We start from the raw sequence: 16,229 nt of genomic DNA on the forward strand, positions 1-16,229 counted from the left end.
AACACAATTTTATACGGAAGCTAATCCACAGGTAGGCTATTTGTACCCAATACACATCTCTGAACTTTAAAAGAAAGCTTTTTGTTACAAAAGGACTTTTCAATATTCGTAATATTGAATCCCAACTCTCTTCCAACTGTGATACAATTACCAGCTACTGCTCTGGCACCAAAACAGGCACCAAATGATTGTTTTAAAAGGCAGCCAATATTTTAATGACATTGGAAGGATGGCATTCCGGGCAATTTTCATACCTTAATTAATGTCAGGATACATTTTTATTTGAAGTAATGAAAACACAGTGAGTTTTCAGCTAAATAAGAATGAATTGCCTGAAAAATTATAATCTGCATCAATTTGGAAATGTATCTTATAATTTTGTTAGATGTGGGGTTCCTCTAGATTCCAAACTAAGAGTTGATATTTTCAGAGCTTGGGATCACTAGTTTTCTATTTCATTTAAAATTGTTATTGTTCTTTTGCACTTTGTATGGCCTAGACTTTCTATGAAAACTCTAAGCAGTTTTTTGTCCTCATTGCAATAAGATGCCAACATTGTTATTTTTGCAAGACTTCAAACTCCCTACTATTTTTAACACCCACACCTCAAAATAAACAAGTTGCAAAAACTAGGTTTAGAAGTATCATCCATTTCAAATTGGCGGAATGGATTTTTCTAAACTAATTTGGTTGTCTCTAATTCGATTTTTGCTTACTGCTAGCATTTCCTCATTACTATTTAACATTCCAACATGCCAGGACACCCCCCCCCCCCCACACACACACACAAATCTTCCTTCCGATTTGTATTCCTAGTCTGGCCATCCACAGATCGAATCTGTTGTGTGACACCTCAGGAACATAGGTGACACCAAGACTCAATCACACACAACATTTCAGTCACACAGGGGGGCCCTCACACACACGTTTATTCATATAATCTCAATGCTCTCCAGCTGCCTCCCTCTGGCTCCCTGCCTCCATCCCTTAAATGTATCTTCTCCATCTCCTCAGCTTTCCTGCAAGCTTCAGGAAAACTGCAAGGCCACCCGTGATTCGGCCCTGATCTGAAAGTGGGGAATACATCACTCACACCGCATTTGGAAAGCAGCCCACTGACTGCAAAAACTCTCTTCTGCCCAGCCATTCATCATGGGCCATTCACAGCTGGGCACCAGACTGTGCATTCTGCAGGGACCTGGTGACTTCAAATTGCAAGGGATTACTGTTGTCAAGGCACCCAAACGCCTTTCCTTCTCCTCCTCCTCAGCTACACGGAGAAACCCCGGAGGGTCTTGTCTTAATAAAAGAAGCTGTGAAAGCTCAGGCCACTCCTCTCTCAAGTCATTGCCCATTAGGTTAATGGCTCGCCGGGCTCCAGCTGCTTTATAAACGTAGTAAGTGCACATGCACTCCTACAAATGCCACTCTGACTTTTTAGTTTTATTTGGGGTTCCAGAGAGACCTTTATTAAGACTGAAGCCTTATAATTTATATAAGATAGTAAAATCACACACACTAAGCATCTTAGTTGGGGGACTTGTATGAGCTAAGCTCTTTTCAAACAACTCCTAAGTTGGGCACTGGGGGCTCACACCTGTAATCCTAGCCACTCATTAGGCTGAGATCTGAAGCTCGTGGTTCGAAGCCAACCAAGGTAATAAAGTCCATGAGTTTCTTAGCTCCAATGAACCACTTAAAATGCCACAAGTGAAGCTGTGGCTCAAGTGGAAGAGTACTACCTTGATCAAACAGAAAATAAAGGTCAGGGACAAAGCCTAGGTCCTGAGTTCAAACCCCAGGACATACACACACACACACACACACACACACACACACACACACACACACACACACCTCCAGAGACTCTTGTTTTTTGTTTGTTTGTTTTTGGTTGGCCATGAGTCTTGAACTCAGGGCCTGGACACTTTCCCTGAGCTCTTTTGCTCAAAGCTAGTACTCTACCACTTTGAGCCACAGCACTACTTCTGGTTTTCTGCTAGTTCATTGGTTCATTGGAGATCAACGTCTCACAGACTTTCCCACTTTTGCTGGCTTTGAATCATGATCCTTATATCTCAGTCCCCTGAGTAGCTAAGATTACAGGTGTGAGCCACCAACGCCTGTCACCCCCACCCCCGAAAGAGACTCTTAAGCATGCTGATGTAAAACCCAAGCTCAGGGTACCTGAGCCGCACACTGAGCCTCACCCCCACTTAGCACATCCTGTATGTTCCTTACCCAGCAGGCTCCACCCTGCCTGCTCCTCAGGCTGCCAAGATCATCCCCACCTCAGAAGCTGTCTCCTCAGTTTTCACATAGCAATTACCTTCTCATTATTCAGGGTCCCCTTTAACATCCTGTCCTCCGGCTTTTCAATCCAGTCATCCTGTCACTTGCTATCACGTTATTCTGGTTTAACACTTTAATTTACTGTGCAACCCATACTACTACTGGTATTCCTCTTGTGTCCTGATTGCCTTGGGTGGTTATTTATTGTGTTTCTTCCTCAACTTGGTTCACTGATATATTCCCCGAACTTAATTTAGTGTCTAGTATGACTAAGTATTTGGTAGGTTCATTTACTAATCTCTTAAATTCCAGAGGACAAGACCAGATGCTTAAATTTGTCCAGTGACTTTCCCTTTCAGAAATTCCCTGGGGCCCCTGCCTGCTTAAAGGATGGGGATGGATAGTAAGCTGGGCACTGGTGGTTCACCCCTGTAATCCTAGCTACTCAGGAGGCTGAGATCTGAGGATCATGGTTCAAAGTCAATCCAGGAAAGTCTGTGTGACACTTTTCTGCAATTAAACAGCAAATAATTGGAGGTGAAACTGTAGCTCAAGTAATAGAGCAACAACCTTCAGCACAAAAGCTCAGGGACAAGGCCCAAATCCTGAATTCAAGCCCCAGTACCAACACAGATAAATAGATATATTAATAAAGAAATAAGGATGGGGGTAGAGCTGACTCTAGCTCCTGAAACTCTACTATGCCCTAATACTGTGTCGTGGACCATCACAGGATCTACTATCTGGGGCCACAGCGAGGCAACTTTAAGCAGAGATCTTTGCCTGGGTATCCACTGATACATGGCCTGGTTACCTCAAGAGAAATACAACTTGAAGAATAGGGCACAAAGGTGTTCCAGATGATAGCAGAAGCTCGAATTTGCCCAGGATACCTGCTTAGAGGCAGGAAGCTCAGACCTGCTGCCTAAAGGATACACAAAGACCTGACAAGATCATGGGAATCTGATGCCGGCTGAGCCATAGAAAGCCAATGATGTCTGCCCAAGGGTCTGAGGAGAAGCCACTCCCCCTTCGGAGCCTCTTCTCTTGAGGACTAGGTCTAGAAAAATCATACAGCTGTGTGTGTGTGTGTGTGTGTGTGTGTGTGTGTGTTTCGTTTTTTCTTGTTTTTGCAAGGAATAACAGGAAACCTACCCTCCATTTCTTCACACTAAAACTGGATAAAGTAAACTTTGAATTTCTTCAAAATTACATTTCACATTTGGTCAACCTCAAGCAAACAGAAAGCTAAAAATAACCACCTGTTTTTTCTTCTCCTCCCCAAGGTACCATAATTATAACTTGTCACGGGGTGGGAAATGGACTTACCGGCTTCGATGCACTCTGGCTTCAGGCAATACTCCTGTTTAGCTTGGAAACTTAAGAAACCTTGACTCACTGGGGAAAAAATGAGACAAAAATAAATTGACTGAGTTGTAGCAGACCACCATCAGGTAAAGACACGTAATGCAAGACATTTGATATCAGTGCATCCTTCTCAGTATTGACTTGGTGTTCAAAAACCCAGTTGGCACTATGTGGAAAATGAACTATACAACTTGTGGGTAGGGACAGGAGGGAAAAACTGGGAGTGAGGGAAGGGGTGACACTGTCCAAAAAGAAATGTATTCATTACTTGACTTATATAATATTAACACCTCTTTACATCACCTTTATAAGAATAAAAAATTAAGCAATTGGCTCAATGCCTCTGAACCACTTTGGTTACTCTTTGGCAGCCTTGGCAAGATGCTTGGTTGCTCTGAACTCAGTTCTCTCATCCGGAAGATGAGTGAATGGGGACAATGAAAGCACTGTTCCTGACAGTCTGGTCCCCAGAGCAGTACTGGGAGATTTATAGAGATGCACATTTTCAACCCCAATCCAGACACCTGACTCAGAAACTAGACATAGCACACTGTTGTGTGTTGTCTTGAAGTTTGGTTCAGACTTTACCTTTGAGCCCCACTCCCACCCCTCCTGCTACTACCAGCCATCTGTATTTGGTTCTTTTGTTGGCTGGTTGGGGTTTCTCTTTTGTTTTGTCTTATGACAGTACTGGGGTTTGAACTCAGGGCCTCTTGGTCTTGCTTTGCTTTTTTACCCAAGGCTAATTCTACCACTTGAGTCACAGCTTCACTTCTGGCTTTTTGTTGGAGGCAAGAGTGTTGTAGATTTGTCTTCCCTGGCTGGCTGAAAACTGTATCCCACAGATCTTACTTAGCCTCCTGAGAAGCTAGGGTTACAGGTGTGAGCCACTGGCACTGGGCCAAAGCATCTGTGTATTAACAAGCCCTGAAGGGGCTTGCTGATGCATGCCCAAATGTGAAAATCACTGGGTTAGATGACCTCCACAGTGTCTTCCATGCCCAATTATTTATGTTTTAAGTCCTATACTTTCCACTCTTTATATTTATAACATCCCTGGGTTAGAGATGGCGAGACAAAATTTTAAACAATGTCATCTGGAGCAAATCCTAAGTGGAAAGAAAAACAAGCTTAGCATGTGTGGCATTTAGGCTTCTGGAATTATCTAAACCATCCATACAGATAAAACCACAAGAGAGAGGGGGGAAAGTAAGAATATATTGTATAGCCAACCAGGAAAGTCCATGAGCCTCTTATCTCCAATTAACTACCCCCCCCCAAAAAAAAACTAGAGGTAGAGATGGAGCCCACGTGGTAGAGCACCAACCTTGAGCAAAAAAAAGAGCTAAGGGGCATTGTCCCAGCCCTGAGTTGAAGCCCCAATATTGGCAACACACACACACACACACACACACACACACACACACACACACACACACACACACACTGTATATATAACATAATCATCTGGCAGCAGTCACCATCTAAAGTGCTCTAAACTCTCCATATCCTCCTACCACCAGTCCCACTCTTACCAAATATGTGTCCCATTGAGTACCAAGATTCCATTTACTCCCAACCCCCTCAGAAACCAAAACTAGGCTAGGCATTGATAGTAGCTCATGCCTGTAATCCTAGCTATTCAGGAGGCTACGATCTGACAACTGTAGTTATAGTTCAAAGCCAGCCCAGGCTGGAAAGTCTGTGAGACTCTTAGCTCCAATTAACCACCAACAAGCAGGAAGTGGAGCTGTGGCTTAAGTAGTAGAGTGTTATAATTGAGCACAAAAGCTCAAGGGCAGCACCCAGGCCCTCAGTTCAAGCCCTAAAATTTGCATGCTTACAGAGAGAGAGAGAGAGAGAGAGACAGACAGACAGACAGACAGGCAGGCAAGCAGGCAGGCAGACAGACAAGGACTGACCCTGAGCTCTAGAAAAGAAGAAAAGAATCCTACACAATCAAAATAGCTTTCCCCAGTGTCTTAATTTCCCCCATCTTACTGGCAGAAACTAAAATGGATTTCTGCAAAACTACAAAAGGATGCTGTATTTGTAAATTCCTTGGAGGATGTGGGCAATAGCACATGTGAGTTTAAGATTTCAAAAAGAGGAATTCGGGGCTGGGGATATGGCCTAGTGGCAAGAGTGCTTGCCTCGTATACATGAGGCCCTGGGTTCAATTCCCCAGCACCACATATATAGAAAACGGCCAGAAGTGGCGCTGTGGCTCAAGTGGTAGAGTGCTAGCCTTGTGCAAAAAGAAGCCAGGGACAGTGCTCAGGCCCTGAGTCCAAGGCTCAGGACTGGCAAAAAAAAAAAAAAAGAGAGAGAGAGAGAGGAATTCGTTATTGCTATTCTCTGAGAGCAAAAACAAATCACTTGAAGATGTGGCCATGAAGGAATGGATCATAGGAAGTGAGTGAGGACCAGGATCCTTCATGACATACTCAACAAAGAAACAGAATCAGGAAGCTGGCCCACGCTACTATTCTTGCCAGCGATGGAAGATCTGCAGATTACCTGCCAGCATGGCAGGATTCATTATTTATGAACCCACATTCTAAGAGGAGTCGAGTTTTCCCTTTGTTCTTTGCTCTGTTGCCATCCTCCCAACAGCCTTTCTACCTGTGTTACATTATAGATTCAAGAAAACTGCCTACGGGATATCTCAGGCCTATTTTTAAGAAAAGAACTTTCTGAGTATAAAGACATGTTTTCCTTTCTTTAAAAATCAAAAAGTTAGGTAAAATAGATATGGGCAGCATAAAGATTCACATAGACTCTTTCAATGCGCCTAGATGGTGGCTTCATGGGGATATATTTTTATGTGGTGGGAAAGCATGTTTTATTATAAGCAATAAATTTATTGTTTTGAACAATGCTTTCTTGATACTAGTCTTATTTTTAACAAAGTAGCTAAAGACTTACTCTTTCATGAAAAAAGAAAATTGACACAAAGCCTCTAAGGGAGGCAGCACTAAAATCAATTATTGTCTGAGTAGAAAGGTTTTTAAATTTAATTAGGACCCAGCTCCACCAAAACTCTCATGGAAAAGCTTTATATTTATGGAGCTTATTTTAACATGGTAAAAATAAACAAAGGTTGACAAGTCTAGATAAAATAAGGGTATAAATGAATGAAGTAGAGACAGCAGAGAAAATCTCTTTAAATACAAAGTGTCATGGTTTTATACTGATTAGTTTGCTGTTGTTTGGAATTTTTGGTAGTACAGAGGTTGAGTCTCACACTTGCTATGCAAGCACTCTACCACTTGAGCCATGGCCCCAGGCCTACAGAGCATTAAAAAGAACTTAAGCAGTGGTTTGGCTTCTCATTTTCTATTTCTCTCTAACCAGTTAAGACATAGTCAAGAGTGTAATGGCATCATCTAGAGATCAAGTATATCAGAATGAATCATCCCAGCATAAGGAACAGGAAACCTCTCTGTCTCTCTGTCTCTCTCTCTCTCCTCTCCCCTCTTTCCTTATTTTAACCCATTATACTAAAATAATTCCTTACTAAAACCCTCAAAAAAAAAACCAACAACCAAAGAACATCAGGATGAGGATGAGGCTCAGTGGTAGAGCACATAATTATTTACAATGTGTGAGGGAGGCTGGGAATGTGGCTCAGCGGTAAAGTGCTCGCCTTGAAGCCCTGGGTTCGATTGCTCAGCACCACATACACAGAAATGGCCAAAGGTGGTGCTGTGGCTCAAGTGGCAGAGTGCTAGCCTTGAGCGGGAAGAAGCCAGGGACAGTGCTCAGGCCCTGAGTTCAAGCCCCAGGACTGGCACGCATGTACACACACACAACACACACACACACACACACACACACACACAAAGATGTGCAAGGACTCCATAGCACTGCATAAAAAAGAAACTGAGGTTGGGGTTAGAGGCATGGCTCAGGTGGTAGAGCACCAGCCAATGAGCAAAAGCATCAGATACTGAGTTTGAGTCCTGCTATCAGACACACACACTAAACAACAACAACAAAAAAAAAAAGAATGTGAAAATGGACACAAATAGAAGTTATCCAACTACAGCCCATAGGCCACATCTAGTCCCCTACCTGTTTCTGCTTCTGAGGGGCTTTTACATTTCTAGTAATAACTGGAGGGAGGGGCATCAAACGAAGAATATTTTATGATACATGACATGTATATGAAAATCAAATTTCAGTGTACTGAAATCAAATCTTCGTGGCACAATGTCCCATCCATTTGGGTACCTATTATCTGTGGCTACTTTGAGCTACCAGAGCTGAGTACTGCAATTATGGGCCATTGAGTCAAAACTATTTACTGGGGATGGGACTGTGGCTTAGTGGTAGAGTGCTTGCCTGGCATGCAGAAGCCCAGGGTTCGATTCCTCAGTACCACATACACAAAAAAGGCCAGAAGTGGCACTGTGGCTCAAGTGGTAGAGTGCTAGCCTTGAGCAAAAGAAGCTCAGGGATAGTGGTCGAGTCCTGCCTCAGGACTGGAAAAAATAATGATTTGTTAAGTGGCCTAAACAGAAAAAAAAATACTAACCACCACATCTGAGAAACAGATTCTGTGTAGGAAAGGAGCGAGAAGGAGGGGAAAGAATTCACTTGCAAGTAAACTGGCTATAGGTATCCAGTCATACTACTATGCAGTTCTAGTGCTCTAGGTTCTCTGAACCATTCTAAGAGCATCAGCAATCATGCTTGCTTACAACAAAAGCATGAGGTTGGAAGAGAGATCACCTTGAAAGGCACAAAAGTGGTAAGGAAGGATGCTAAAAATTATAGACATATGACTGAACTTGGATAGGCCAAAAATACATCACAAAATCAAGCAGGAAGCTCCTTGGGGAGGAAAAAAATCTTAACTAGAATACTGTCATCAAGAGCACTGTCTGGAAGGCATCTAGCAAGGACTTTGCTAGACACAGAGTGGAGGTGATGGCAGAACCTTGGGGACAAGCAGTGCAGAAAGGTGGTGGAGGAAAAGAGGATACGTCTGGAGTAGTGTTGAAATAGTTGTCCAAAAAATTGAGGGTTCTTGAATGTCTCTATCCAATTGGACATGGTCTCCTGAAGCAATTCTTCTCTTGCTCACATTTGTAAAGGAATCTACTGAAGCCTTATGAAAATGCATACTGCCAATCCATGAGTCTGGTGTGGAGCTAAAGTTCCCCGCTAATGCTGATGCTACTGCAGCTGTTCCTGGTGCATGGACCACACTTTGAATAGCAAAAGTCTAAGGAGACCACAGCCATAGCTGGCATTTCTCTTCTCAACTCACTAGAGACTCTCCTAGAGATTAGACGTGATAGCCAGGTTTCTGGGCACATTGCAAAGTTATTTTCTATCATCTGTGGGTCTACCTTATCCAGAATATCCTTGCCTGCCTTGGAGAATTTTTACTTCAGTCAAAAAACATTTACATTAGTGCCAAAGAAATGTTTTCTCTCAAAGAATTAAGAGATGCTGCCATGGGGAAAAGTTCAAACTGGTATGCTGTGGCCTCCGGATATCATGAGCAGAAAAAAAGTGTTTATATATAAGATGAACATTTGGTCCACATGTCGGTGGCTCATGCCTATAATCCAAGCTATTCTTTGGGCTGAGATCTGAGGCTCTTCATTTGAAGCCAGTCTGCACAGGAAAGTCTATGAAGATCTTATCTCCAATTAGCCAGCAAAAAGGCAGAAGTGCTGCTGTGCCTCAAGTGGTACAATGCCAACTTTAAGCCAAAAAGCTAAGGGATAGTACCCAGCCAGGCCTTGAGTTCAAGTCCCAGTAGTGGATAAAAAGATAATCATCTGGAAGTATTTGCAAAAATGAACTCTGTAGTCACTTCCCACATCATATGCAGTCCCCTGGCATACCCACAATATTTCCCCTATAGTTTTGAGTTTCAGGAGGTGATGTCCATCTAACCCCCATGCACTGAGAAATCTCACAGTGATTTTCAAGAGCCACAAATGCAGTTAAAGAAGTAGGAGGTTTCATTTCACCAGAAAGCAATAAACTCATCTAATTTCCTAAATCTCCAGCCACAGAAAACATGGAAAGATGGTTTGCTCCTTTTAGCAGAATTCTCAACCACACAACCCTAACTCTTTTCAAGTTTAATTACTGGTTTTCCTCTGCCAAAATAAACATGGCCGCCTGCATCCTGTATATGCCAAGGAACATTTCCAGGCTTGCTGCATTTCAAAGTGCACCTAGAATCTTCTAAGTATAGGGCTTGTGCCTAGGGATCTTGCAAGTTAATGGAATAGTATGGATTGTGTGAGAAAAATTTAAAGGGTGATAGATAAGCATTCTGGAAAGCATAAAATTTTGGTACATTTCTCTCCTTTCAAAGATATCGATTCTTCCCCCGCCCCCCCCCCCTAGGAATCCTCTTTTATCACACAGACTCTCTGGGTACATCATTCTCACCATGAGTCATTAAAATAATTGGAATCATAATACCTTTCAAATCTTAGGAGGAAAACCTGTTTCCTTTCATATTAATTTTTAAATCTATTAGAAAGGCAGAGTTAACATGTCATCCCATCAGAGGCACTGGATTAAAATAGACTTGAAGAATCCTATTAAAGGTGAATTACAAAAGACGGATTTGTATTTTGTGAATTAAATTTTGTGATTTGTTCAAGCAAACATGAACAAAAGTCAAATGAAAAGAAATTGCGGTGTGATTTTTAAATCACAATGCAAAGTTGTTCTTCACAAAATAAATGAAACTGTCTATGAATTCCTAAGCGCTCTTTTTGTGAAATGTAATACATGATTTTTTTTCTTCTTTTTTGCTCAGTACAACCAAATATCCTAGTCATCCAACCCCTTTCTACCCACTTTGCCTTCTGCGTGTACATTTAGTATAACCTAGAAAAGCGTCCCTTTTCATTTGCATATTTGATAGAAACTGAAGATGCATTGTCTCCTAATACAAGCAAGCAGCCAGCCACCTGTATTATGACAAGGTTAGAATAAAGTACAAGGAAGAATCTGGCGCCATGCCCAGTTCCCCTGCTCTCCAACACTCCACTTACCTAGAAAGAGGATAGTGCCCAGCACCAGAGTGCCACCAATGAACACTGCCAAGGCGATTCGAGTGCCTCTGCTGGCTCCTTTTCCTGTCTCCATGCTGCTCCCCGTTTCTGCTTCCATCCGAAGAACCGGGAGGGAACACTGAGGAAGAAAGTCACTTTTTGTGGTTTGGTAGCTGGTCTCAAGAGTTTGTTAGGCGTTGACATCCAATGCTTCCTTGTTCTTCTACTAATGGACAGCTTTAAAAAAAAATTCCTGTCAGGAAACCTCCCCTCACCACCCTTTCTCAAATAATCCTTCACAAATGAAATAGAAGAAACTCAAAATAGTGGTTGCCTTGGCTCTCCTCCTGCCTAGACAAAACAAACAGCGGTTGCTTTATCTTGGTGTTCTCTCTTAGCAAAGTCCCTCTCAACTGATTGTTTGGCAGGCTCTTCTCTCAAGCGTTCCGAGTATACATGTTTTACTAGGTTGCTGAACAGATGTTTTAGCTATTTAAATGTATAGTCACTTGGGGAGGAGAAACATTGTCTTTATCAACACTGGATTCTCATCAACCTTCCCCCAGCCATGATATATTAGGTGGTTGAGGACTCTTCAGACCCACTTCAAGATCTCAATTTAGTCACGTAATTCTGCTGCGTTAATCATTCCGCTTGCCTGAATTGTCTTCATCAAAGATGCTCTTTTCACTGTGCAAGTCCTTTTTAAAGCCTTCTAAGACTTCCTAGGCTATCCTGAAGCATTTTATTTTAGGAACTCTGTGTATGATAGCATGTGCCAAAGATCAGAGTCATAATCCAGAGCAGTGCAAAGTAGCAATTAAGACAACCTACACAGACTGATGGTTTGGACTGAAACTTTACTTTTTTTTAAGGAGGAAGAAAAAGCACTTCCTCTTTGTGGTGCTAAAAATTGTACAAGACAAATATACATATATATATAATTCACACACATATATGTATGAATTATTAAGCTTATTAGCCGCCACAAAAGGTCTGGTAAAAAGATATATTAATCTGTATGCTTTGATGAAAACTGCACTAATGTATTTTGCCCTCCAGGTCCCAAGGTAGTTGTTGGTTAGTATGTTTTTGTGTTTCCAGAAAGTGCTTATTTCAGCTGATTCCCCAGGATGAATTCAAAGGCATTTGGTTTTGCTGGAGAGACTGGTTGATCGCTGGGTCTTTCATTTCTTTCATGATGATAATGATGAAAATTGCACAAATCTGCTTTTCCTCATGGGGCAGGGCTACTGGTAGTCTGATACTACTCAAATGATTTAGATTTTATTATGGAATGCTATATCATTCATTCATCACACGATGAGTATTCTTGTTGAGCTGGAAGTCAGCAAGTGGTAAGAGTGGAAGTAGAGGATTCAGCTACATCTAGAAAGCAAGAGAAAAAAACTTGTGCATATAACTTTTGAGGTGGCACCAAAGCTCAACAGATGCCAATGAGCATGGCATATGAGCAACGCATCCATGCTTCTGTCTGGATGGACTGGGTCAGGCCTTTAACTCAGTGTATGACATTCTCCCAAGTTTGAGAACTTAATATGGCTTGCATTCTTTTCTACTAATTTCATGTTACCCCAAACTCAGACGGTCTTGTGTGCTTATTGCCTGTTGATAATATTTTGATGCTGCTATTTAATAATACATTCTAGTAGACCTCAGGCCCCTAGCATCAGATATCTCCTCAGAGTCTTTGAACATGGCTCAATAAAGCATCACTGACTGCTGTGAGCTTTATGAAATCCATGGATATGTCTACCATGTTCAGTGCTCAAGCCCCAGTCATAACATGCTTCATCATGGTGAAGGAGAAAATGAGAGCAACAGAGATCAATTGTTAGCACTAGCACTTGCCTTTAAAAAAATAGCTTCATGAGCCAGATTCCAGTGGCTCACACCTGTAATCCTCAGGAGGCTAAAACCTGAAGATCGTGGTTCAAATCCAGTCCAGGCTGGAAAGTCTGTGAGACTTTTATTGCTAATTGACCAGTAAACAACCAGAAGTGGAGCTATAGCTCAAGTGATAGAAACCTAGCCTGAGTGAAAAAGCTCAGAAACAATGCCCAGACCCTGAGTCCAAGCCCCAAGACTGCCACCAAAAGAAACAAACACAAAGCAGCTTCAGGAACCTGAGATTGTGGTTCCTTGGAATCTTTCTGCCTCTAAATTCTTTCTAAATGTTTGGCTGATTGTACCTCACATTGACATAACACTTTTGTTTTTACCTCCTGCTAAATCTATACATTAAATAGCAGAGTCAATTTCAATTTCACTATTTAACAAATGAGCCTGAAACCAAGGAAAGGCCTCAAGTGATGTGGGGAAATAACACACAGGAACGTGGGGGCATGCTATCACAGAGTCTGCAGCTTGACAATGCTTCCTGTACAAAAGGAATAGGACTGCACCAAACCCACAGGGTCCATATCTTTCTCTTTTTAAAACTTCTGGTACTAGCCAGGCACTGGTGGTTCATGCCTGTAATCCTAGCTACTCAGAAGGTTGAGATCTGAGGATCATAGTTCTAAAGCCAGACCAGGCAGGAAAGTCCATGAGACTCTTATCTCCAATAAACCATCAGAAAACCAGAAGTGGCGCTGTGACTCAAGTGGTAGAGTGCTAGCCTTGAGAAAAAGAGCTCAGGGACAGCTCCCAGGACCTGAGGTCAAGCCCCATGACCAACAAAAATACCTGCTGGTTACTCGGCTTGAACTCAAGGACTATCTGCTATCCCTTAGCTTTTTCACACAAGACTAGTGCAACCACTTGAGCCACAGTTCCGCTTCTCAATTTCTGGTGGTTACCTGTCGAAAAAACTCTCACAGACTTCCCTGCAGGAGCTGGCTTTGCATGGCAACCCTCAGATCTCAGCCCCCTGAGTAGCTAGGAATACAGGTTTAAACCACCAATATCTGGCTTCTTGCTCTTTTTACTTCTTCAGTCTTTTTTTTTTTCAGGTCCAAGACTGGGACTCAGTAACTGAAGATTTCACTCATTGGCTAGCACTCAACTAAGCCACGCCTCCAACTCCCCTTCAAAGTCTTGACTGAGGTGGAAATTATGGTTTGGGATTTCATCTTGGAGTAGCAATTTTCCCCCTTCCCTCCATGAGGTAAATGCAGTTTGGGGCTTCAGTTATGCCTATCCATCACTGACAGTCCAGAATTCATTCCTGACCTGAACACTCATCTCCTGAGGGAAAAGCCATTAAACTCAAAACTCTTTCCAGGGATTGTAATCTGGACACGAGGATACATTCCATTCTAATCTTCAAAAAATGCACAGCAAAATGCATTAAATTAACAACCAAACAAAGTCTAATAAATAACTAGGTATGTTAAAAATAGTTTGTCCATAGAATGTAATATAATGAAGGTTTTCTTTTTCTCACTAAACAAATAATGAAGGAAGATTTGAGAGTGGGTGGGATTGATAGAGGATAGGGTGGGGGTGAATCATTCATTATCAGGTGCATTCTTCATTCTGTCATTTTCTGCATTAATTTTTCAACCTTTTGGGAGATGGTGATTATCTTGCACTTAAAATAAACTGCATTCAAAAATAAAGTAGGACAGAAAAAAAATTTAAACAACCTCCAGGGCAAAATAAAGAAGTGCAAGTCACAGAGAAATAATGAATGCTCACTAAAGACTAAAACAGGGAACTGCCAAACACTGTACATGCATGGACAACCCATGTCCTATTTTGTAAATAAAGTTGTATTCGATCATTTATTACTTCATCCCTGTTACAAGGTGTAAGGTTTGCCAAAAGGAGACCACCAAATGTTTGCTCTCCCCCAATAAACTCTTTTCTGCCTGAACCATGTGGTGGTCTCCTTTCAGTGAATCTTATACAAGGCAAAATTATGTACTCTTGCAACCAAGACCTCCCATTCTCTGAAGTACAGAGGACACTGCACATTAGAATTCTACAGATTCCTGAACTAAAAAGAAACAAATGCTGGGGCTGGGAATGTGGCTTAGTGGTAGAGTGCTTGCCTAGCATGCATGAAGCCCTGGGTTCAATTCCTCAGCACCACATACACAGAAAAAGCCGGAAGTGGCGCTGTGGCTCAAGTGGCAGAGTGCTAGCCTTGAGCAAAAAGAAGCCAGGGGAAGTGCTCAGGCCCTGAGTCCAAGGCCCAGGACTGGGAAAGGAAGGAAGGAGGGAAGGAAGGAAGAAAGAAAGAAAGAAAGAAAGAAAGAAAGAAAGAAAGAAAGAAAGAAAGAAAGAAAGAAGAAGAAGGAAGGAAGGAAGGAAGGAAGGAAGGAAGGAAGGAAGGAAGGAAGGAAGGAAGGAAGGAAGGAAGGAAGAAAGAAAGAAAGAAAGAAAGAAAGAAAGAAAGAAAGAAAGAAAGAAAAGAAAGAAAGAAAGAAAGGCTGCTATTAACTCTTGGGCTGGAGCTGTGACTCAATTGGTGGAGTGCTAGCCTTGAGTGAAAAAGCCAAATGAGAGGCCTGAATTCAAGCCCCAGTACACACACACACACACACACACACACACACACACACACACACAAACACGCGCGCACGTGCGCGCGATACTAGTTCATCACACAAACACATCACACACATATATACAAAGCCAAATATTCATCCATACTGACCAGCTACTCAAAGTTGTTACATTTCTCAGAGCAATTAATGGATTAATCTTAGCCTGAAACTACAGCATTATTGAGTAGGTTTGGGAGCCAAAAAGTCACTTTTCTAGATGAGGGAGGGTTGTCACACACAAAAAATAACCTACAAATTCTGTGGAGGTGTAAAAAGAAGTTAACTGAACAGTTACTGTGCAATGTAAACCTGACTGATCTGCCCCCACTCAATTGTTTCAAAGATATCTAAGACCAACCTGAGCCTTAACTGGAATCAACCAGTGAATCAAAATATACTTTGGACTATTTCTCAGTGCCTGGCCCTAGGCAAAATTTTATAAGGAAACATAAGGAAGCCATGATGAAGATCCAGGACTGATCAACTGAACTCAAGCAGGAAAATACATGAAACTAGCCATGTACTGATAGCTCACACCTGTCATCCTAGCTACTCAGGAGGCTGAGATCTGAGGATTACAGTTTGAAAACAGCCCAGGGAGAAAAAGTCCATGAGACTCTTATTTACAATTAACCACCAAAAAGTCAGAAGTGGAACTGTGGTTCAAATAGTAGAATTCCAGCCTTGAGCGAAAAAAGCTAAGGGACAGTGTCCAGGTTCTGAGTTCCAGCTCCAGTATTGGTTCAAAAAAGAAAAGAAAAGAAAACTTTGACAACTTGGCCACATAGTTCCCCTTAAAGCACACAAACCTAGCCAAAAGGACAAAAAAAAAGAAAAAACATGGATAAACAGGAATTGGTGTGGTACATTTGTTGGAAAGACTTCCAGAAAGAAGACCTGAAAGAATGGGCAGCTTGAAGGCAGAAAAGTCAGGCTTCCAGATGGCCCAAACACTCCCTTCTGCTGGGCCTTACTAAGCACTTCCTGTTCTCCCTGTAGAACTCACAGGTAAAGT

The 16,229-nt window shown here is 42.1% G+C and overlaps 1 protein-coding gene across 1 annotated transcript in view; it reads right to left on the reverse strand.

Moving 5' to 3' along the window:
* The window catches only part of Phex (phosphate regulating endopeptidase homolog X-linked), a 217,686-nt gene extending 205,604 nt beyond the window's left edge, over positions 1–12,082 (reverse strand). Inside the window, exons 1-2 of the mRNA XM_048335888.1 lie at positions 10,698–12,082; positions 3,622–3,690 (exon numbers count right to left, since the gene is read on the reverse strand). Coding sequence (XP_048191845.1) covers positions 3,622–3,690; positions 10,698–10,815 — 187 coding nt within the window. The 5' untranslated portion in view covers positions 10,816–12,082. The remainder of the gene's footprint in view (positions 1–3,621; positions 3,691–10,697) is intronic.
* Between the last annotated feature and the right edge of the window lie 4,147 nt (positions 12,083–16,229).

This window comes from Perognathus longimembris, chromosome 28 (assembly GCF_023159225.1).
Source record: "Perognathus longimembris pacificus isolate PPM17 chromosome 28, ASM2315922v1, whole genome shotgun sequence".
Taxonomy (NCBI): Eukaryota; Metazoa; Chordata; class Mammalia; order Rodentia; family Heteromyidae; genus Perognathus; species Perognathus longimembris.